Consider the following 24971-nt stretch of genomic DNA (forward strand, 5'->3'; position numbering starts at 1 on the left):
AATGCAAAACTATAAAATTTGTAGATCACATAGAAAAAAATCTAGATGAGCCTGGGTTCCGTGATGACTTTTTGGATACAACACTAAATGCATGATCCATGAAAGAAAGAGCTAAGAAGCTGGACTTCACTGAAATTAAAACCTTTTGCTCTGTGAAAGACACTGTCAAGGGAATGAGAAGACAAGCCACACGCTGGGAGAAAATATTTGCAAAAGACATATCTGATAAAGAACTGCTATCCAAACTATACAAAGAACTCTCAAAACTCAACAAGAAGAAAACAACCAATTTAAAAATGGGCAAACGATCTGAACAGACACTTCACCAAAGAAGATGTACAGATGAAAAGATGTCCAACATCCTATGTCATCAGGAAAATGCTAATTAAGACAACAAGATACTTCTACACACCTATCAGAATGGCCAAAATCCAAACCACTGACACCACCAAATGCTGGCGAGGCTGTGGAGCAACAGGAACCCTCATCACTGCTGGTGGGAGTGCAAAATGGCGCCACCACTTTGGAAGACAGTTCAGCAGTTTCTTAGAAAACTAAACATACTCTTACCATAAGATCCAGCAATCATACTCTTTGATATCCAAATGAGTTGAAAACTTATGCCCACACAAAAACCTGCAATGGATGTTTATAGCAGTTTAATTCACAATTGCCAAAACTTGGAAGCAAGCAAGATGACCTTCAGTGAGCAAATGGATAAACTGGTCCATCCAGACAAGGACGATTATTTAGTGGTAAAAAGAAGTGAGTTATCAAGCCATGAAAATACATGGGGGAAACTTAAATGCATATTACTAACTGAAAGAAGCCAATCTGAAAAGGCTATATGCTGTACGATTCTAACAATATGACATTCTGGAAAAGACCAAAACTGTGGAGACAGTAAAAATATCAGTGGTTGCCAAGGGAAGGGGTGGGGGGAAGAGGCAGGGATGAACAGGCAGAGCACAGAGGGTTTTTGTTTTCTGTTTGGTTTTTTTTTTTTTTTGGGCCGTGCTCCACGGCACATGGGATCTTAGTTCCTCGACCAAGGATCGAACCTGCACCCCCTGCAGTGCAAGTGTGGAGTGTCAACCACTGGACCGCCAGGGAAGTCCCCACAGAGGGTTTTCAGGGCAGTGAAACTACTCTGTATGATGTTACAATGATGGATACACGTCATTATACATTTGTCAAAATCCAGAGAATGTACGACACCAAGAGTGAACCCAAATATAAATGATGGGCCCTGAGGGATGACAACTTGTCAACTGTAATGAACATGCCATCGGTGGGGTACGCTGATAATGGGGGAGGCTGTGTGGCGGGGGGGGTTAGGGGAAGTCTCTGCACTTCCTGCTCAATTTTGCTGTGACCCTAAAACTGCTCTAAAAAGTAAAGTCTATTAAAAAAAGCATACCATATATATATATATATATATATATATATATACACACACACGACATGTGTATTATATAATATACATAAGTTATATTTAAAGACTTGAGTAACATATCTTTTCTTTTAAAGTCTCACGTTGGCTTATTTAGAAGCAAACAGGCATTTCCCCCCTTAGTGATGGGACAGCAGGTCCGCTCCAGATTTCAGCCTCTTTTTTGGGGTGGACCCCAGCTGGCAATGCAGGGCTGGGCTCCCACAGACCCGCATCCCTAACTTCAGAGGAAAGGCACTAAGAAGAGTGAGGGAAAGGCCGCCTTCGGGAGAGAAACGGGGAGTTCCTGCTTGTGAAGATGCCAGATGAAGCCGGGAGGACCCAGCAGACCCTTCCTCTGGCTGAAACCCTGTGCCTCTCCCTCAAAGACCTGTTTGGCCACCACTAGTCCTAAAGGAACAGAACAGTCATGAGACTTCTAGTTGGAGGCCACCTGAGAGGCGTGGTCCCAGGGCTGGTGAGGAGACAGAAACCCTAAGAGGGGAGTGACCGGCCAGGTCCCCCAGACGGAAGGCAACTAGCACCTGGGGCTCGCGGCAAAGGGGATGCAGCCACTGTTTCTAGCTACTTTGACCCCAGGGACATTCCAAGGGGAATAACAATCACTGGTATTTTTAGCTTTAAGCATCATCACATATCATGTACCAATGTATCATATCAGCCCAGGCTAGGTCTCCCTTCTGTGGCGGGGTTCGGACGGGGTGCAGTGGAGGTGGAGAGTGGGGAAGGAGGGCTGTGGTTGCCATGCCAACAGCACCATGGCAGCTAGCTCCCATCAGGACCGCCTCTTCCATCCTGTCTCTTCCACGCCCCAAAGCACCTGGGCCACCTCCTCCTACTTTATCAAGATAGCCCCGGGGTCCTTTCTTGGGCTCCTGACTCAATTTAGGATATAAACCTTGGAGATTAAAATGGGGGACTTTCCTCTTCAACCAATTACGTGACTATGAGATGAATTAACACCATAGGTCTCCCTAGGGGTCTGAGCGAAAGTTGAGGTGTGGGTGACTGACCCTAAATATATGAAGTAGCAATTACATCTGCGCGCGCGCACACACACACACACACACACACACACACACACACAGAAATGCAGCAGGAGTTACTTCCCCAAATGAAACAAGTTTCTCCCTGCTGCTCAGAAATTGCAATGAGGCTTAATACGTGTAGGCAATTCCTCACCTGATTAATAGATACAAAAGACAGGTATTTATGGGCAGCAGGTATAGCAGGAGAATAAGTAGAAGCATATACAGGTTCCTATAGAGCAAAGCAAGAGGATTAGAGGTGAAAAGAGAAGATTTATCACAGCGGGGTGGGGAAGGGGGAGGGACAAAAACAAGGATTTCTCTCACAGAAAGTTAATTTACTCATTGCAATTTCAATTCGCTTCCCAAAAGAGTCCGTCCTACTTATTTTTTTAGAATGCTAACAGAAATCCCCACATAAGCACAGTAAATAGACCCAAGTCAGCTCTGTGCAGTAATTGAGTTACTGGCAAGATTACTGCAGTTTACAGAAGATATTCCATGACATACAGGGGAACCCTGACTTCCATGGACCGTTTTAACATCGAATATAAAATATCTTCTTCAACGTCTTTCAAGTTTTTTCATTCTACGGTTGAAACAAAATTTCAGGAAACAGGATAGCGCTCCACTCTGGATCAAGGTGGCATCTTGCCTCGGGATAAGAAAACCAAACAGAGAGGGGCACCAAGGGGAACCGTCGGGGATGAGAGTTACACGTGGCGAGGAGATCTATGCGAGAGTCAGGCTTACCCAGAGCAGATTAGAAACGGCATTATCATCTGTCAATGCTCCTTCTTCCTACAGGTTAAAACAAATAGGAGACACTGCAGAGGGCTGGAAGGGTAGGATCGGGTTATGGTGTCACAATCATCTTCGAGAACTCTGTGCTGGGTTCCAGGAGAAGCATGCACATGCCCACACGATCGGGTGGCACAAACACCAAGTGAACTCATCACTCGTCAGTGGGATAATAATCTTTAATTTGGGGGTCATACCAACAGCCTTCCTGGCCCTCTTAGCCTGGTTCCTTCAACTGACTTCACGCTCTTGAATTGGGATTTCGAATTTCAATGACAGAGCCAATCAGGACACGAATGTGGCGGAGTGATCTTCCTAGAATTTTCAAGGACTTGTTCTGGGGACAGCACAGACCTTAGCTTGATTCACTGACCTGACACGCTGATGGAAGCAGAGCCAGATATCAAATCCTGGTCTGTGACTCAGCTGTGGATTCGGGGCTGTAACCACAAACTCTATACAGGGTTTTTATTTCCTGAAAAAGTCTGAAACACTGATGATTATCTTGACCCAAGGGCACAGGAGTCACGTCTCTGCCTTAAATACTGAAGATGCCAAAATGGGGTTGGAATTTTAACTAATGATTTGGTGCAAATACATAACTGCAATTTAGTTGAAACAAAGAGACTCCTGCCAAAGCCCTTTTCTTTCGAACTTGGCTTCATTTCATCTCTCTCACTCTTGGGATGGGATGAGTTACTCTGAAGGAAACTGTCCACGTACCATGCTCCAGTGGACACATTCCCTGCACTACAAGCCTGGCCGTACCTACAGACCAATGGGCTTTGCCATCTTTAGAACTAATTCTATACACTACAAGGGCAAAAATGTGTAAGTCAGGTTAGCAATGCCCTAAACCACGAACAGGAGAAGGGAAGAGGCACGGCGAGAGAGAGAAAACCCAAGCTGTTTGTCGTAGGAAACGACAGGGTCCACCAGGTAAACGATTAGCACTGTTAAGCTCCAAATCGTCAATCCTGATTTCGGGGGGATAAATTTGGAAAGCAAGGAACTGATGTTAAGTGACATCAGCTCTTGAGACATGACTGATCTTTCAGAAGGGCAAGGAAAACGCTAACTAACTTAAAATCTAACCTCAAATCTATTCATGGACCAAAAGAGTATTTTCTTCCATATAGGACCCCCGGTGAGATGCGGGTTAGAGCACCGAAACTTTGTTTTGTTTTGGGACAAACCCTTTGACAGAAACAAAAACTGTTTTAGATTTTCAAGGCATCCTTTACATCATTTTTTTTAACGTGGCCGCATGACAATCTCTAATTACTCGTGTGGCTCGCATTATATTTTTACTGGACAGCATGGATTTTCACAGGGGAAGTGATTTATATAGAGGCCGGTCTCCATCTCCTGCTTCCTCTGCTTCTCCACAGGCTGTAACTCGTGGGACCCTGCTCACTGCACACAAAAGCTCGAGGAGGCCAAAGGGTAAGTTTCGTAACCACGAATATGTGCATTTGATGAACTCAGAAACTGTGCGGGAAGTGATGAGCTGACTGTAAATCTAGTCCCTTGTCCCTTGGTGCAAAAGATGGAAGGTTCCAGAGCCTGTGCCCCTAGCAAGTCTAGCTCCAGCCCAGGCAGCAAGCTCCCATCTATATGGAGCACGTGTCATGAATGTCCTTCCTTCTCCAGAGAAGCGTCTGGACACCCAGCAAGCCCTGGCCATGTCTCTAGCACCCCCCCCCCCCACCAGCTGCCCCGGGGGACTGTCTTAAGGCAGATCAGGTTCACCACGGCTCTCCTGCTTCATCTGAGCTGGCGAAGGCGTGGCTGAAATACATGGCCTGCCCTTGGGAAGACACGAAGCTAAGGGCTTATCAGAGGCCATGGGAAAACCACCCGACCTCAACAGAACTTGCGATTTCCCAATGCCTGCTACAAAAACTGAAAACAGGTGGGCTTATTTTAACTTCAAAGAGCTTATTGTCTTGGGCTGAAGTGAACTAGGTCACTCAGCAGGAGAGCAACGGTGAGCTCACTGCTGGTGCAGAACCCGCTGCATCCGTGAGCCCAAGACACCACTTCCCACTCAAGCCAGGGGCAACCGCAGTCACCTCCTCCCATCTCTCGCCTCCTGAGAACCTCTGCCTAGTGTTAAGGCCATTCTGTTCTCACCCGCTACTCCCAGCCTCTGGGCTACCCAGCCTCGGATGATCTCTGTCTCCAAAGTGGGTAGAGCACTGAAGTCGATTCCACTGATCACGAGGGCTCTACCTGGCTTTGTGTTTTGTAGCTTTACTTTTCACCGTGCCGTGCGGGACCTGCTAGGGAAGGTTTCTTTGCATCTTTTGACATGACCAAGAATGAAGCGCTGAAGTTACGTGTGAACCAATGATTTCAAATCAGGTTTTTAAATCGTTTGTGGGCAATGGGGATCAGTGATTTGAGGGACAGAGTTTTCTTTCACTTCCGGATCTCATTCTGGAAACCCAAATTTCCTACATAGGTGCTGTAACATCCAATTAGATTTGAGAACTTTACAAATGCCTGAGCTTTAACTGCCTTTAGTCATTATCTTTAATGTCATGTCTGTCTCAAAAAAGAGAATTCAAATTGCTGTTTCAACTTAACCTATGAAAACACAGGGGTGCCACAGGAAACAGTGTCAGAACTCTCTCCTCGCAGCCCTGTGGACACACCTCCTCTTAATGTAAGTTTCTGAACGCCTGAAGGTCACGTTCATCATTTCTTTCTTCCATGGATGCGTATTAAATTGTTTTAGATTAGAAGGGGTCCAGGTGATCATCTGGTTGTAAGTATTTTGTTTTCCTTTTTGTTTGAAGACTTTTGATCCTAGAAGCTGGCCAGTGGGGGTGTGTTACACCGTCTACTTTGCCCCCAGCCAGCAGGTGCATCGGCAATCACAGGGCCATGCAGTGGGCAAGTCACCATCCGCTTTCAAAGCGTGCACTGACTGGTCAAAGCTGGTCATCATTACTAGTAATTTAACAATTACATTTGCCTATGAAGAAATGCTCGCCCGTATCAACAACAGTGTATTACTTTTCTCGAAACTTGTAACGTACTTTGCCGTACCTTCTCAATAAAAGGCTTACCTGCTCATCATGAAACATGTCTTCAATTATGAAATAAGTCCTCACCGACCACAAGCATGTCCTTCTCTTGTATACTCCTGTTTTCAATCTCGGCATAGGACATTCAAGCCCATATTTTATATGCAACTTAGAAACGGTTAGCGGTCAATGACAGTTTTTCATTCTAAAGACTTTGATAACATTGTAAAGTCAGACTTCATTTAAGAAGGTCTGAAACCCAAGTAAAAGTGCACACTTCCAAATTTAGGAACTTGCTTGCTGAGGCATTAGGTACGTGGTGCTGTTCACAGTTCTAGAACATCTCAAGACTTTACCTGGTGATCCACTGAAGCCGCTGTGGGACAGACTTTAAGTGTGGACCCTCGTGGCAAGACAGTGCTATGCTGCCCGGGGTAGTAACCAGCTAAGTTATGCATGCTCGCCTGGTGGATGCACGTCCAAGCGTGGTGTTAGTTAGAATGATTTTCCCGTGCACGGACAACGTTACCTTCTTCTTGAGCGACTGTCCCGCTTCTTGGATGTGCACACTGCTGGTGACGGACGCTTTGCCATACTCCTGCTTCCTGTTAAGCCTGTTTCTCCAGTCTTCCTCACCACTCTTCTTCAACAGTGCTAATCTAAGGGGAAGACACGCCGACCAAAAAGAGTTCAGTACCAGCCCTTCCCGGTACCAGAACCACAGTTTAAGTCACCCAGAAGCCTTTGCCCAAGAAATGACCACAGCTGCCTAATTTGAATCATTCTGAATGTCACTTATTCTGAAGAAAGTCTGTCTGGAAAAATAGTACAGATGACTATATTATGTAGATTATTATATTTTCTAAGATGGCCCCAACAGTCTTAAAATCGGATTGAAATGCAAAGCTGAAAACTGACTTTCCCAGATAAAAGAGGCAACATCATTCTACCAAAGGAATATCTCTGTTTTTCTCCTTGCCTTTGGGCTGAGAGCAGGAAGGAAAATAAAAGTAAACGTCCCCAGAGAAAAATGTGTTCGAGCGATCCCTTCTGGTCACTTGATGAATTAACATTTAATGACTAAAGCTGGATAGCAGAAATGGGTTTAAAAATTTAAAGCTATTGACAATCTCTGAATATCACATGTCTTAATTACAGGTAAAAGATGATATTAAGACGTCCTGTATTCTAAGTCCTGTTCTTTTCTTCCAAATGAACTTGGTCTTTCCGATCTGCCTTCTTAATACAGAAACTTCTCTAGAAACCCATTTTAAAGATTATCATTTCAACTTTCCTCAGGGGAAAGCTATATACAAAAGCAGAATCTAATTAACTGAGGTTTTTACCTAAACTACTTTAGTTCAACTATGGTGTGACTTGATAAAAAGCTGCTTGGATGTTAAAATCTATGAAAAGCTATTCTCATGGACATGAGGCTCTTTCAGTCTCGGGCATTTAAGTTGGACAAACCCAGGAAAGATAAAAGGCACAAAAGTGGTGATCATTAAACTCATTTGAGCTGATGCTCAAACAATTTAAACATTAGGGAAAACAACGATTGGACTCCTTTCCCTTATGGTGAGTCTGCTGGGCTGGGTCTTTTAAACATTCATTAATGCGTGTCCATAAAGAGTGTAGTTTGAGCAACACATCAGCGCTCATTTGGCTGTTAACTCCTGTCAAGTAACCTGGTCTCCGTTCCTTACTGGTCACAGTGGGAACTGAACTAGATGGTTTCTAAGGGCCCTTCTACCGAGTGTCCTGACTCCATTAAATATCTGAATTGGAGATGGGATGAAATATATCATACTCCACGATAAAGGTTTAGCTAAGCAAATAAGAAAACAGATTTTGCAGTAAATATGACTCCATGTACATCTACAAATTCATACAGAATCATACTGTATATTTGGATTCGCTCAGTCAAATAATGGAAAGCAAGCTATAAAGAACTCCCCAAGGAGTTCAAGGGGGGCAAGGGCTTCAAACTCTGGACCTCTCCCCTTTCCCGACCTCTTCCTTTTCCTTCCCTTCCCTTCTGCTATGTGACAGCAGATAAGACCCAACGTTCACTCCACAAAGCTGGTATAACGCCGCCTCACTTACCTGTGATATTGTGATTTATAATAAATATATACTTGGTCTTTGCCCCCTTTCCTGGCACAGAGCTCCTACAACTGCTGGAATTTCCTGAATGATGAGACTGGTAATGCTATCTTATGTGGATGAGGTGACTTTTGGAAGCATCTAAGTGTGGGCTTGTTGCCAGGAGAACCAACCCTGTGATTAGAGGGTTGGAACTTTCAGTGCCCCCCCCCCGCCCCCAGCTGACCTCCAGGGCGGAGGAAGGGGCTGGAGATTAACTACATCATTGGCCATTGGTGATTCAACTCAACCAGGCCTATGTAATGAAGCCTCCATAAAAGAGCCAAAAGGACAGGTTCCGAGAGTTCTTGGGATGGCAGACAGGCGGAGGTCTGGGGAGGGCGGTGCATCTCGTGAGGGCATGAAACTCCACACCATCTCCTCACACCTCGCCTGTGCGTCTCTTCCATCTGGCTGTGCCTTAGTTACCTTCTTTGATAATAAACTTGAAGTCTAGTAAATAAATGTATTTCTCTGAGTTCTGTGAGCCACTCTAGCAAAGTAATTGAGTCCAAGGAGAAGGTTGTTGGAACCTCCAGTCTGTAGCCGGTTGGTAGGTCAGAAGCACAGGTGACAGCCTGGACTTGTCACTGGTGTCTGCAGAAAGGGGGAGGGGCGGTGTTGTGGGACAGGGCGCTTACCCTGTGGGGTCTGATGCTGTCTCCGGGTAGACAGCAGCAGAACTGGGTGGAACTGTAGGACACCCAGCTGGTGTCAGACAATGGCTTGATGGTGAGGGAAAAAATCCACACTGGAAACTAGAGTCAGAATCTTATGTCTAAGACCCTACTTGCTCTCATTTAGCCCCAAAGTCTATAATCTACCATGCTTGGCAACACTCTGCATCTACAAGGGCTGGTTCATGTACTTGGAAACAGATTCTAATTTCCTTTAAGGGTTTCCATCTAAATGCCAGACTATATGAAGACTAAGATTTATCTTTCCTCCAATTATTCTGAGTGAGTCAGTTTTATTCTAACAGGAAAAAATAATCAAATAAAATCAAATCATGAAAAGAAATCATGAGTCTTTGCACGCTGCAGTAGAGCTTTCAAAGTGTCTATAAAGGAGACTTCCAAAAGGTAAGCATGCCAGCACCACCCAAATGAAGATGTATTTCCAATTCCTCATCTTGTGAACGTGGACATTCATCTCGTGGATACTCTCCTTACCGCTCAGAACCAGCTCTGACTTCACCCTTGACCTAGACCAGTAGTTATTCATCTTGGCTACCTTACCTTTGTAATCAGATTAGAGTCCAAGTGATTTCAGAGAAATTAAAAAAATCAAATGCAGCCTCAGAAGTTGCTTTTATTAAAAAGAATGCACTACGGTCTTTAAGGGCATTCTCAAAAATAAGGTCCCAAATGTCTGAAGCCATGCCAACATCATCTAAATAATCACGTGGCTACCCTGGTGGCTGCGCGGAGGAACGGAAAACTGATTTAGAAAAAGGCGAAGTGTGGATCTGCAATCGCTTTGTAGTCCACCGCATACCCACTCTGCTGACCTGCTCAGCAACCTCTAAGAAACTGGATATTGTTGTTCCGAATGAGACATGCGTGCACACACAGGCCAAGGATGTCACTGACCCAGGTCACCTGCATGTCACTGGGGCAGGGAGCTCTGGTTCCAACCCCGGCACATCCTGGCTTGTTTCACCAGTTGTGTGGAAGCTGACCAGGCACGTTTTCGCTCTCATGTGTTAGGAACTGCACTGTAATTCTGGCTTTTTTATATATTTCCCCCCTCTCCTGGGATAGCCTTCAAAGAATTCCTCCATTCCAACAGCCTGAAATCTTGCTATTACATACGCTGGCAGGGTCATCCTCAGGAACTTCCAAAGACTACAGAGTAACCAAAATAATACGGAAGAAGCGGTGCTTCAGTGGAGCCCACCTGGTATCAGGCCCAGCCGGAGCCTGCAGAGTGCAAGTGACGGAAAACAAGCAACACGCGCTGAAACACACATGTATCATTCCTGTCCGCTTAGATTTCCGGCCTGGTGTTGAACAAGCTGAGGAGGGCGGGTGCCTTCTCTCCTGCGATCTCATGACGCTCCTGAGTCCCCGCAGACCACCGTGCGCTGCAGAGGGCTGGGGTGGGTCGGGGGCAGGCGTCTGGCCCTGCACCTACCATAAATTACTGCCTATGCAACTCAAACAGCTGTCGGCACTTTTAACGTCCACCAAGTCCAAGTGCTATTTGCAGGGCTGGGATGTTGAGCGCCTGGGCATCTGCTTAGTCTGAGGCTGAGAACCCGCGAGTTATTCACCCCAAGGCCTGGCCGGGGCCACCGTGATGGGTACTTGCCAGGCCACTGGGGAAACGGCTCTCCCTCCAGCCACAGCCCATGCTTTCCCAGCAGGGAACACTGGCCCGAGGCGGGCTGTGTCAGCAGCAGTGCTCTGACAGCCCTGCTCCATTGCAACAAGCTTTGCAGGCTCATGGCAGCCAGGGCTGGGTCAGAGCACAGGCCGGCAAACCGAGTGCCTCTAAGATGCAGTACTCTTTTCTCCTCCCTCCTTTAAAAATGCCCCCTCATTTCAGAGGATCGCGGACACCACACAGATAAGGCTGAACAGCACGGGTTAGTCCTTAGATCGGATCTTGGCCTTGGCTGGTTTATAGGCTGGAGGAGTGAACTAATATGTCTTTTATATGAGGTCAAATCAAAGCTCAGAAAAGGAGGCAGCAAAGGAAGGACACCTCTGTCCGTAATGCCAACACAAATCCGGGGCCCTCCAGTGGCTGAAATCTCTGGGCCGCAAGGTAAGAACCTCGAGTCTGACTGGGTGGAAGGTGGGGCTCGCGGGGAACACAGGGGGACCCCAGCCAGGCCCTATAAGGCAGGAGTCTGCAGGCTCAGCCAGAGGCACGGGCGGCCTCTTCAACATTCCTGGGAGTTCAATACATCCTTACGCTCCATCAAGTTCCCGGTGGAAGGACGGCTCTTCTGCCTTTTTTAGTCATCTTCTCCCCCCGAAAATGAAAACACAGAGCAGTTGTTTCAGTAACGGTGGAAAAAAGATTTCTAAAAGCCTGATAAACTTCTAAAGAGGTGTCAAAGGTTTTATCCCTAAATAACACAAAATATATTCGATTTACCATGGTTTTCAAAGACGTGTCGCACAAGGGACAATTTAAACCCAAACCACGTAGGCAGTTATGAAACAGTGGTTTTATTAATCCAATGGGAAAAGCAGAACATATCCTTAACTTGATGTTAGTTATGATCCAAACTTGACGCTCGAGATGTCAGAAAAGATGAAAGAAAAGGACCTTTTAGATATGTTTCCCCGACCGTCAAACATGTTCTAAAATAGGAAGGTATGGAGGATTTCCTCCAATTTCTCAGTTGCTACCCTTTCGTAAGTCTTAGTTTATATCTACGAAATGGGGATAGTATTGCCTCCTTCGAAGGGCTGTCTTCAGCCCTCAATAAGGTCACACAGGGGAAATGCCTTGGGCAGCCTAGGAGCCTCGGTGGTCCTCGGTACGGAGGACTTAAGATGCTCAAGTCCTGAGCCGGAAAGAGACAGACGCACAAGATCAAGGAAGGCAGAACCACATCCTCAGGCTGCAGCTGCTTAGAAGAAACGATGAAGGAAATTGACAAAGTCCCGTCCCTACTTCTGAAGAGTCTGAAACGTGAAAGTGAAATTTGAAACAAGTGATGAGAAGAACACGTGAGTTGAGGAAATTAGTACAGGAGGAGGGTGCGCTCTTCCGAGCACTGCTGTCCAGTTAGAAGTTCTGCCCTCTAACCGATGTCCCCCCGTGAGCACACGCGTCAGCTGCTGAAACGCGGACCTGAACACACGGCAGCCTTGTCACGTGTACTGAGGGGAAGAGTTGACGACCAGCCCCTGGGGGTGGTCCTATTGGCCACGTGGCCCCAGAGGCCACTGGAATTCAACCTCTCCTTCCGCGAAATGAGGCGGTCAGAGGAATTAGAATAAGGTTTAAAAGTTCTGTTTTATGTCAGCTCAAAAAAGGAAAGCCCAAATGAATATAAGAAGAGCATTCTTGGGCTTCCCTGGTGGCGCAGTGGTTGGGAATCCGCCTGCTGATGCAGGGGACACGGGTTCGTGCCCCGGTCCGGGAAGATCCCACATGCCGCGGAGCGGCTGGGCCTGTGAGCCATGGCCGCTGAGCCTGTGCGTCCGGAGCCTGTGCTCTGCAGTGGGAGAGGCCACGACAGTGAGAGGCCCGCATACCGCAAAAAAAAAAAAAAAAAAAAAAAGAAGAGCATTCTTATTTTTAATGGTCAAGCTTCATTATTTTATTTTAACAGAAGGGAGTAATAGAGACCCCCGCCCTTGGGGAAAAGCTATCGCATATGGCCCGTAAAGATATATAGCTTTAGCAAAGTACAAACAAAAGTACCATCAACATAAGGGGGGGTGGGGTGGAGATCTCTGGCAATATATTTTGTTTTGGCATAATTTATTACAAACATAAATGCTAAATAAAGTGTCCCTCCTCCTTTGTTAAATGTACAGTTTGACAATTAAACTGAATAGCTGAAAATTTAAGAAGCATTCTCATGATCACGCTTCTGGACAGGATGGGACCAGCAGCCCGTTGGATCTGTGAGAAGCGCTACCTCCCACCAGCCAGGAGGTCCGTGTGTACGCGGTCGGCTTTGAACACCCTTCCAGGCAGCTCACAGCAACCTTACAGCCACCCTTCATCTCCTCAGACACCTACAAAGCCCGGGTTAGGGACATGCACCTTTACTGCATCTCGCGTTTTTTAAAAATTACAATTTTACAGCAGGATTAAAACTGTTTTCAGAAAGAGAGAAACTAAAATTCACTAAGAACAGGCAAGTGAACCAAGAATGACTGCATAGCAGATAGGACATCTGATGAAGTTTTTTTGTGTAACGGACAGAATATACCCCAAGATGGGGAATCTCTTTAAAAGCCTTTGAGAGAAGGGGTATATTATTATTTTCTACTGGAATTTTACCCCAAGGATATTTTCTGATGGGTAAAGCATCAGAACTTGTGTATAAGTGGATAGTTACCATTATTTCCCTTAAATGGTACCTCGTCCTTCTCACCTAACCAGTTATCAATAGTTGGGTCTCTGGAGGGTGTGGAGAAGAAAAGGGAACCTCCTGCACTGTTGGTGGGAATGTAAACTGCCGCAGCCACTGTGGAGAACAGCATGCAGGCTCCTCAAAAAACTAAAAATAGAGCTACCATACGATCCTGCAATCCCACTCCTGGGCACATATCCAGAGGAAACTATAATTCGAAAAGATACATGCACCCCTATGTTCACAGCAGCAGTATTCACAGTAGCCAAGACATGGAAACAACCTAAGTGTCCATCGACAGATGAATTGATAAAGAAGATGTGGTACATGTACACAGTGGAATATTACTCAGCCACGAACAAGAATGAAATAACGCCATTTGCAGCAACATGGTTGCGGCTAGACATCATCATACTAAGTGAAGTAGGTCAGACAAAGAAAGACAAATATTATATGATATCACTTATACGTGGAACCTAAAAAATAATCCAATGAGCTTATTTACAAAACAGACTCATAGAAAACAAACTTATGGTTATCAAAGGGGAAAAGTGGGGGGGGAGGGATAAATTAGAAGTATGGGATTAACATACACACACTACTATATATAAGATAAACAAACCCTACTGTACAGCACAGGGAACTATATTGTACATCTTATAATAACCTATAATGGAAAAGAATCTGAAAAAAATGTACGGGTAACTGAATCACTTTGCTGTACACCTAAAACTAACACAATGTTGTAAATCAACTATACTTCAATTTAAAAAAAAAAAGTGAGGTATCTGGGATCAAACCCTCTTTGAGCCAGTTTCTGTGGAGAGGACTTCATTCCAGAATGGGCCAAACTGCTTCCCTGATCCAAGTGTCACTCCCTGTATTTAGCTCCACCCCTTTGGCCCCAACACCCACGCCTCCTCAGTCTGGCCAGTGCCACTCAGAGCAAGAAAACTCCTGAACAGTGGAGGTGCTAAGGAGGGATCAGCGTGGGCGGAACCATACTTCTGCCAATCAAATTGGGAAATTCACGAGAACATTCCGGACCCAGTCCTCCTGTCACTCACATCCTCTGCTAAAGGCTAACACGGAAAATACAACCCCAAATATTTCACTCCGATTCTTTGTATCTGTCCCCTTTATCTCCTCTGAACCCTCTTTGAATGAAATGAGCGCTCAGTGTTATTTAATCCTCAAATGTAGTCTTTCATAGCTACTACCTGATAGGAAATGTCTAAATGCAGTGCAGAAGAGTCATCCGTTTTACTTTCTGTGAAATAAACAAAACTCAGATTCTAATCCCGAGGATTTCTGTCCTAAATGTTAATTGTTATCCATTCCCTCCGCATATAATTTACACTGACAAACAGTCACAAGCAGTGGACACGTTCAATTTCAAGCCATGTGTATCTGAAAGGGAAAGAGCCCAGATCTCTGCTCCCGTCACTGGCTGGTCAGAGAACCGAGTATAAAAAAAGAAAACAGAAGCACCAACAAAAGAAGCAGGCAAAAGCCTGTTTCTGTTTGTCTCCTCGTCTGAGTCTTGAAGCGGCATCTCCCAGCGTCAGGAAACCAGGCATGGGGATAAACGCGGTTTCCTCTCAGATGCCCTGAGAGCACAGTCCCTCTGGTAGCTGGCTTCATGAGTTCCTCTCTCTGCCGATTCCTCAGATCTTTTTCTAAAAGTAAGTTGTACGACGCCCTCCCACCAGTAGAGTTCCTTCTCAATCATTAAATCTCGTTACCTTTCTTTAATGGACATGGTTTTGCTGGGAGAGTCGAGGATGCCCTCCGCCGCTGGTGCTTTGATCTCTTCAGCAGCAAACATTGCACACGGACTCCGACAGCGCTTCTCCTGCGGCTGTTCAGAGGGATCTTGCTGCTTCCAGGACACGGGGGTTGCAGTCTGAGCGACTGGTCTCCCAGCAGCTGCGCCTGTCTGCTCAGCAGTGAGATCCAGGAACTCTGCCGCTGGGAAGCAACGGAGCCCTGTCAGCACTTACGCCCCTGCGCAAGCATTCTTCGAGCCCTTTACCCCGACCCCGACCCCAGATGACCCGCACTTGGAGTTCAGTCCGTGGGCACATGGCAGGCTACCCAATCCACTTGGATTTATGCAAATCTGGGGCATGTTCTAGTCCCTGAGAAAACCAAACTTCCCCGTGGATGACTCCACCCAGCGACTTCTTTTGTGACAACTGGTCTTTTCCTGCGTGCGACACACAGGAAGTTGGTTTGGACTACACGCTGCAGAATGTTTCTACGCCTCCAAGTCAATACTTTGACATTTCACATGGGTCAGACTCCCAAAGCAAAGCCACTATTATAACTGACACACTATCATTTTATGGAAATGCAGAAAGAGAATTACAGTCCCACGCAGCACGGCTTGCCAGTCTGCACGAGAAGGATCTAGGAAGAGAACCTGAAACCCAGAGACTGGGCTCCAGCCCTATCCCCTATAGGCTCACCCAGCCCGGGACCTTTGGGGGCACCAATTTCTAAAAGGGGCCAAAAGAGCTAGGGGTTCACAAGGCTGTCGTGTCAGTTAACGTGACAAAAGTCATCAAAAACCCTTATCAAGATGTGGGAAAGCGCTTCAGGTATTTTTATGGCAGAAACGTTGATGAGTCCACCAAACAAGCCGGGTCCAAGAGGAGGGTACGATTCACACTAGACTTTCAATCAACACTTAACACTTAGTTGTCAACTGCCTTCATAATTCAGTTAAAAACAATCCCAAACACATGCGACCCGCCAAGCAGAAAGGAAAGGAGCAGTAAGTGGTAAGTTACCTTTCAGCGAAAACTTCCTCTTCGTGACATTCTCCACATCCACCTTCTCTTCAAAGAGCTGCCTGTCCTTCCAGTCCGGGCTCCCCTGTGCGGTGCTTTGTGCAGTGGAAAATTCCTTCGGTTCATCACCGAACTGAGCCGCGGGAGGATGGGCGAGCTCCAGGCTTCCCCTTCTCGGAACAGCATAGATGGGCTCCTTGTGGCCATTTCCTTCCCGGACTCTGCTAAGCATGGGGTAGGATGGCTCTGCTTCCTCCAAGGACCCGTACTTTGTAACACCACCATCTCCACCTGTCAAGACTCCCTTGCTTTCTGTCTCTTCAAATTCTCTCGACATTCCTTTGCTCCCACCAGCATCTACCGAAGACTGCCAGCCCTGGGATTTCAGGATGCTTCTAACTGGAGAGTCTGAACTTTCTAGCGAAGAAGGAAACTTCTGCTCAGCGGCACCGGAGCTGTCATCCAGCGGCGGCTTTGTCCGAAGATTCCCTGCGTACATAGGGCTGACGGTAGATGCCGGGGTGGACACAGATGTGTTAACAGTGGGGCAGAAAGGGCTGAGCTTGCCACTTTGCACCTGGGAGGACACAGTTCAAAAGGAAAAGGCTGATTTAAAAACACCACCTAGGGAACTCCCTGGCGGTCCAGTGGTTAGGAACTCCGCACTCCCAATGCAGGGGGCCCGGGGAGGGGTTGATCCCTGGTCAGGGAACTAGATCTGCAACTAAAAATCCTGCATGCCGCAACTCAGACCTGGTGCAGCCAAATAAATAAATAAACATTAAACAATAAAAACACCGCCTATGTAAACACTGCCGTATGGATTGATACGGATGGAGACACTACACTTGGGGCAGTTTTCCTGCTTCTCTGGGTGAGAAACCAATCCTAGACGTAGCTGTACAGATGCGTCTCGTTAATCAAATCATCTGGGTGAAAAGCAGGTCATGCGCCCTATTTTTCTCCCCGAAAGGGACCCAACTCCAGATGATTTCAGCCGTGATGCGAACAAGAGAAGAGATCCATCCTCGGCATGGTTATATCCTCCTTAAGAACGAAGTTATTACCAAGTAACGACAGGTAACACAGTTTACAGGTAGACGCCCTGACTATACCGCTAACCTCAGAGGGACATCGTGTTCCCATCTTTTAAGGACATACGTGCGAATTGGAGCTGGATCGCAGGCCACCCACCTGTTCCACTTCTCCAAGCGTGACCGGTTGGGTTTGATAGCGAGCATTCATCCTCCTGTGTCTCACGTCTAATCTGTTCCGCGTTGAAATCGCTTTTGAGACCGGCTGGGACAGTTTGTTAAACAAGGCCAACTTCTCCGCTAAGCTCAGGGTGGAGATGTCAGGTTCTCCTTGCTCAGCAGAATCTTTGCCCTCATTCGCCTGGTCTCTGGCTAACGCCTTCTGGTGAGCAGATGCCTGCAGTCTGAAAGGGGGCAAAAGTCAACCACACACAGGGAGACAAACAGAAGCCCACTGCCAAGTGTGTCTGTTAACTTTCTTCAAGGTGTCACTTCAATTGGAGAAAGGGCTTATTTTTCCGGCAGCTGGTTAGCTATTAACAAGACGACAGCGTAGGCTGGAGACCCTCGCATGGTCAACATCACACAGAGCAGACTTTCAGCTCTGAATTATTTCTAAAAATTGAATTGCCTATTTAAGGAATTAAAGTCGCCTTGGTATACCTTATCTTGGAGAGCTGAGCTGTACTGTTAGTATCAACGATAAATACGGCTAAAGGGAGTCCGCAGACATTACCTACTGCATATTTAGACATTATCTAAAGGTGTGGTTCAGCAGGTGGTCTTTACATTTTAAATAATTAGGAAATAACACAGTCATTCTATCAACAGCGCTATCTACAACACAGGGTTTTGAGTTTCACTTGCTAAACACAAACAGCTTAATTGTAAAGATTCTCTCCCTCTTTTTAGTCTAGTATTTTCTCTCATAGGTTTCTACCTGTTTCCTGAAAGGTAGTTAAATCTGAAATTCCAGGTAACTTGCAAAGTGAAGGAAATGTCGGGGCTGATAAATCCCTCCCGCTTCCAGGTAGAGGAGAAGGCTTCTAGTTACCGGGTCAGTTCATCTTTGAAGGTCTAAGACAATGTCCCTTCTGCCACTGGAAAATCTAATTCTAAATCCAGTGAAAAATATATTCTGCCTCGACTCTGATTAACCAGCGCCTTACAAGTTGTCCCAGACGAGAGCCGTGTCAGTTTTCCAGGGCACAGTGAGGATGGGAGTAAGGGGACCTGAGTCTTGGCATCTTTCCTGAGGTCCAGCAAAGAACTAGGAATGATGGCAACCCGCTTCCCCAAAGAGAGCCCCGCTTCTGGACGAGGCCAGCTCTACTTCTGCACTGTCATTTTCCTTCTTTTCATTTTAGCTTTCGCCTTTGCATTTGGCCCATGATAATAAAACAGAGGAGATATTTACATGCCGTAAGGACATCATTTTAAAACACCACCATTGAAAACGTAACAGTAAAACAGTAAAACATCTAAGTTCAGACACTATAAACTGTTACTGTCCCAACCCCCAAATATAACGGCATTGTCTCTCTATCCATTAGAAACAGGTAGGATTGTTTTCAAACATGTATTTATGTCTAGAAGTGTTTAAAAAAAACTAGGTATTATCAGACTTTCAACATTCAGGTTAACGTCCTATTTTTTTGTTAATCTTTAGTAAGTGCTAGTGTTTTAGATGAAGAATGAAACTTTTTAGGGATGACCAGGGTTATGAAAAACAAACAAAACAAACGGATAAGTGGGTTAGTGGGATCCGAGTTCCAAGACATAATGAAAGGCCGTGGATGAAATGCTGTCATATACAGGCCGACGTGAAGTCCCCAGGGTGACAAAGCAAAATGCCCCACGTTCCCTGGGACAACTCCTTGTTTGTCAGACAAATGACAGGCATTGAAGACCTGAAGATGCACCTCTGCTCTCAGTGCGACATGCAGCTACTTCTGTCCAGTACCTGGCAGGCTGCCCGGGGCTCTTAGCTACAGTGGGACTAGGATGTCTTGTCATTACAGGGTGGGTGACCACAGAGCACGAAGCAGGGGTAGGTTCGCTTTAAAACCAATTGCCAAAGATGGAGCATTCATAAGGAGAGAGAAGAAAAGCAGCATTAGGGAAGGTGTAGTTTTCAATTCAGAAACATTAAATCAAAAAATACTGGAACGAAATCCTTTGCTCATTTCTTAGGGAAAATCACAAAAGAACTTGAAAAGCAATTACAAACTTAGGAAATAAGAGACAGAGGTGACCAAAGTCAGTGGAATAAGAATAGGTTTTCAGAGCTTGGAAAGGATTTAGAATATTTAGAATAAGTTCCCGGTTTAAACAAACAAAAAAAAAACTTTAAAGAAAGCTAGTATTAACCAACACCAGCAAAGCAGCAGGTTGTGTCCGTGTTTTACAATGTTGTTCTAAGCTATTTTTAGAGTCAGGGTCCTCGTATAACCTATAAGCACATCAAAGTACATTCAGCGAGTCTGACAAGGGGATAATTCTTGCTTATATTTACTGTTTTGCTCCCAGGGGTAGTTGCTTCTTATTTTACAACAGCCGCTCAAATATTAAAAATAAAAACAAAAAACTGATTTGCTAAGAGTTCCCAATGAATACAAGATGTACTTGTCCACAAATACACAGAGAAGTGAAGGGAGTTAGGGCAGCTAAGTTAACAGCAGGTTCACAGTTGGGCTGTTGATGCCCTCGATGAGATGAACTTCATTTTTTCAGGAAGGGTGTGTATATGTGTGTGTCTGGGGGGAAAACAATTTGAAAAAAACTGGTAAAAGTTTTCACTTTAATGGAAGCAGTAATCCCTGGAGGAATTACTTTGGGAGATTCATTCTGAACACATTGGGACAATGCTCAAAACCTACCTCCCACGGTTTGGAAAGTTATCAAACTTCCAATTAATCTTTAAAAATTCGTGATTATTTAAAAACAAATCAAGAGAACCCTTATCTTTTTGAGATACAGACTGAAATATTTATGGCTGAAATGATACCTGGGGTTTGCCTGAAAATACTGCAGCAGGAAGTGGGATGTGGGTGAGAATACAGGTAGAGCAAGGGGGGCCGGGGGTCGTTGGCTGTAGGGACTGAGTGATGAGGACATGAAGGCTCACGATATTACCCCATCTACTCTTCTGATTTAAATTTTCCATTGCAAAGAGATAAAAAAAATGCACAGGCAAAAAAGAAATTAAACAAAATTCCTCTTCATGTTCTTCTAGGAGATACAATAGGTAACACATCCCTTTACAAAGTTCAGAGACACCAGAGCAAGGAAAATCCCTAAACACCTACTTCTCCGTGGCTTCTAACTGAACCGTCTTCCGACCTCCTCATTTTAAAAGTCTTTAAATCTTTCTTTAAAAAGAAGACCTTACAGCCAAGGCCCAAAGGCCCCAAGGGCACTTACGTGGCTGCAATGACCACCTCCTCGGTGGTGACAGGCTGCGTGTGGGATCGGTCCTGCAGACGCCGCAGCCTCTGCTCTACGGCTGCATTCCTGGAGCGGCGCTTCGGAACGTTCTTCTCGTCAAATGACTTTTCCATTTCCTGAGATTGGAAACAGTGTGGATCCTGATAAGTTGGGGGAAAGGGAGTCGGGGCTGCAGAATGTCGCGACTCTGTTCCCCTGCAGGACCTAGAGGAGGGGCACCCCGAGAGGCAGCATCGGCGTCAGCAGTGCACACGCCAGCCACACCGGAGGAGAGACGCGCAGGTGGGCCCAGGGCCGGCGCAGGCAGCAGGCTGGCCGCGGGGCCGCCCACAGAGGTGACGGCTTCTCCGACAGCCCTTCAGCACATCTTACCCTGAAGAGCAGCCTCTTCGCAGCAACGCTCAGCCTGGCTCGCTCATCCACCTTCTCTTCATCTGTAAAAGGTCACAGGTGAAAACTGGATGTCATTAGAAAACGTAGGGAAAGCCCGTGAAACGTTTCCCAGGGCTGACCTGGAAATCCTCTGAATGTGAGAATTCTTAGATATACTAAAAATGACAACAGGCAATACTTTCCCCTTGGTGGGGGAGGCTATCCTTCTGCTTCTGAAAAGGTACTAGTTCCCACTGCAATTAACCAAACGGAGCTCCTGTCTGGGCCATAATTTTCTACTACAATATTTGACTTAAGTATAGATATTATGGAACTAAGAAGAGATTTTATGGAAGGAACTTCTCTTCTTTATTGTTAAATAGTAACAAGAAAGCAACAAGAAAAGTCTGCTTCTTCGATTCCAATCAGTTGTTTTAGTATGGTTCACGGCTCCGTTCTCTCTCTTGGCACTAAGGGAAAGTGCGTGTGAAAATCTCAACTAGGCTTTATTGTATTCACAGGAAGAAAACCTGCCAGAAAGAACGCAGTATGTTCCATCATCTCATTCTTTCCAGAAGCAAAAATCTTATGATCTAAATCTAACCTGGGTGAGATGACAAAGAAGAAAAAGACAGATACTTGCCCTCTGCAGCTGGTATTTCTGAATTTGAAGTTGACCTGGGAAAGACATTAGCAAAAAAATAATAACTAACAATTAGCTGGTGGGAGTGGAAGATCCAAGGATAAACTAAAAGTGAAAATAAAACTGCAGTTAAAGTCTCTTAAAGAATATCCCCCTGGTAGCAATTCCAGCTGTGGACACGCGTGGACAGCTATGGACATGCGTGGACAGCTATGGACACGCGTGGACAGCTATGGACACCGTGGGCTACGTGTGCACGCAGACCGGCTAGGTGTTTCACCTTGTGCAGACAAACCAGGACCAGGTACGACTCATTAAAGACGACTGATCATCACCCTTTGGACGAACCCTTTCATTTCTCTGCTTTCGCATACGATAAGATTAAAAACTCACAGATAACACGCAGGTAGACGTTTATAAACTGAATATAAAATCCCTTTTCATCGTAACATCTGGTGGACGGTCCATCTGGATTCTAACTTAACAAGGGCATAAAAATTTTATACCCTTAAATGAATAACGTTTCTCACTTCTTACCATTTGAACGCAACTGAAAACTACGTGGTGATAGTGTCGTCATGGTCAACATTCTTTAAAGATACATTTACAAGAGCCAAATAAATATCCCGTATAGCTCAGATGGGAGAATTACGGAGTCATCACATCCCACTGAAACAGTATCGGGACCATCCGTGGGATAGAAATTCCCATAGGATTTCTTCTAAGTTCCTAGACCAGGGAACTTGACAGACACATGCCTACCTATCTGATTCCTTTCGTTCTGCTGAGGTTATGGGTTGAGTTCTAAATCTCTCAGAAGTCTTTCTACTTTCACCAGGAGAAAAATAGCGTCTTGGTTTCCGGGACCCTCTCTCCCGTTCCACGCTGGTAGGCAAGCCAGCACCTTCGCTTGACCCCTCGACCCGTGAATGGCTTTTACAGTCGTGGGGAGAAGGTGGACAGAAGGGAGCCGGGGAGACAGAGAGAGGGAAGAAAGCACAGGTTTATGCATCTCGGTGAGTCAAGGCACGAACACCGCCAAATCCCACTGCATGCCTCTACCATGCACGTCGGGAGATGGAACATTGCGAGACCCGACACGCTAGAGCTCCTGGTTAGTAGGCGAAAGCAGACTGGTAGTCGTGGAGCCATGTCCTGGATGGTCTGCCCTGCACACACTTGTGAGCTAAGCTAGTAAGACTCAAGGCAGGACACCACACAAGTCGAGAAGTGAATTAACTCTGCCAAGGACGTGCAAGTGACACATCGGGGGGACGCGTGGACATCACCTACAGCTCGGGTCTCTCGCTGGCCCGGGCTGACTGCAGGAACACATTGCAGAGCTGGGCGACGGAGACCCTGGTGTCCAGCAGGCCCACTTCCGACTCAGCCTTGGACGTCTGCGGCTCCGGGTCGCGCTTGGAAGCTGGGGCCGTGGCCTTCGCGGCCTGCAGCTGAGGCGGGCCCGTGTAGTCAGACAGCGAGCGGGTGAGGACCTTGCGCTTCCTCGTGGGCTCTGCCTCCTTCCTGCGACCTTGGGACACAGACTCGCTCTGAACATACACAACCATTTCGCTTCGGCCCATCCTCTCCGTGGGCTGCTGAGCTGGAGGCGGGCGGGCCAGGCTTTCAGGTTCCTTCTGAGGTTCCGAGGTGACTGTGCTAGCAGCGGGCTTACCCGAGTCCTCGGTTCCAGAGGGGTCTTCCTGGCTTCTCCCAGGCCCACGATCCTCCAAAGCGAAAAGCGTTTTCCTGCTTTTCTCCAGAGCTTCAGAGAAGAGCACATCGTCCTCTGCTTTTGATTCACAAATATGGAGAACCGGGGTATCTCTTCTCTCACCTTCTAGAACCTTCGAGGGGGGAGGCTTTGTGACGGTCTGGGTGGCCGACTCCACCCAGCTGTACTCGGATGCGCTTTCTGGGGTGTCCGAGGTTGCCAGCGTGATGGTGTGACTGGGATCTGCCGGCTGGACGTAGCCGGGGATGGGCTGTCGTGCAGAGCTGGCTGCCTTGCCCGAGACCCTATCGAAGGCTGAGTTCTCTGACCGAAAGGCCAGGTAATGGCCTGGCACTGGCTGGTGTCTCCTCTGAGTTAAGGACTCAGGGGCAAGTTCAGGGCTGCTGCGAGCACTCTCCTCTCTCACCAGTTTTTCTCTAACTTTAACTCTTTAAGAAAGAAAAAGGATTTAAGTGCAGTAACTGCTTAAGGGGAAGAGAGCATGTGTGTGCAGATCAGGGATGCCCAGAGAATGGAAAAGCATCTTGGGGGTGGGGGCGGGTGGAGTCCGTGTCAGAAACCCACTGCTGTTTGCCAGAGGAAGGAGTCTGAGTTGAGTTTCCAAATGCCAAACTCACCCTTCCTTCTGTAAAGCTAGGAGGGGTCAGATGCTACCCTGGGAGAGAATGGATGCCTTCCGACTAGACGAGTACTCAGAAGCCACAGAACGATTCATTAATAGGCACCACGGGTATGCGCCAGGGCACGCTGAGGCTGGGCTATGGGTTGGTACGTGTTCCACACGGACAGGCCCAGCGTAAGGGGCAGGGGCAGCTTCCAGGTGTTTACAAGCCTGCAGACCGTATGTAATTTCATTGTCTCCTGCTCGACCTTGCTTACCGCTCAAAATTATATTTACATTCAGAAAAGCGTGGTGCTTGTTGGTCTGAGGTCTAAGAGAATTTTATTTGTGGTAGTTTTGCATTTATCGAAGATAGTTGTGTGCAGACCTGCGGTGTGAATATTAGACTAATTCCTACTTTCAGGAGTTAGCTCTCCACTCGTTTGTTCTAAGCTTTTTGTGCTACCTTAGCTAAATCCCTTTGCGCTAGCACTTATTCCCTCTTGTAAGTTAAAGCACAAACTGTAGGCATTTATGAGATATGTATTGAAAGGGATATTTCTGTGAGCCCCTTCTATTTTTGTGTATGAATATGATTAATAAAAATTGTAGATTCCCATGGAAAAAAAATTTCATTGTCTCCTGTAAATGTCAGAGCATTCGTGATTATTATTATTTTTTATTGAGCTCAAGATATATCAGACGATTACCTCTTTTCAAGCACTCAACAGTCACAAACTTTTTCATGCCATGCAGACTACATTCAATCATTCAGAAAACGTGTGACCAGTTAAGACCATGACGTCTAGCAATTCGAGCGCTAAGAAGA

General features: G+C 46.3%; 1 protein-coding gene across 4 annotated transcripts in view; it reads right to left on the reverse strand.

The window, feature by feature from the left end:
• SVIL (supervillin) overlaps positions 1–24971 on the reverse strand; it is a 139826-nt gene that overhangs the window by 42904 nt on the left and 71951 nt on the right. The window contains exons 8-17 of one of the 4 annotated variants that reach the window (XM_060163252.1): positions 23097–23969; positions 22566–22736; positions 21804–21838; positions 21161–21222; positions 20765–20904; positions 19305–19400; positions 17502–17745; positions 16308–16884; positions 15258–15483; positions 6847–6976 (exon numbers count right to left, since the gene is read on the reverse strand). In XM_060163252.1, coding sequence (XP_060019235.1) covers positions 6847–6976; positions 15258–15483; positions 16308–16884; positions 17502–17745; positions 19305–19400; positions 20765–20904; positions 21161–21222; positions 21804–21838; positions 22566–22736; positions 23097–23969 — 2554 coding nt within the window. Of the gene's footprint in view, positions 1–2635; positions 2714–3234; positions 3283–6846; positions 6977–15257; positions 15484–16307; positions 16885–17501; positions 17746–19304; positions 19401–20764; positions 20905–21160; positions 21313–21803; positions 21839–22565; positions 22737–23096; positions 23970–24971 lie in introns of those variants that run through there. The other 3 variants (XM_060163224.1, XM_060163244.1, XM_060163234.1) reach the window with 3 other exon arrangements.

The sequence above is a fragment of the Lagenorhynchus albirostris genome, chromosome 1 (assembly GCF_949774975.1).
Source record: "Lagenorhynchus albirostris chromosome 1, mLagAlb1.1, whole genome shotgun sequence".
Classification (NCBI taxonomy): domain Eukaryota; kingdom Metazoa; phylum Chordata; class Mammalia; order Artiodactyla; family Delphinidae; genus Lagenorhynchus; species Lagenorhynchus albirostris.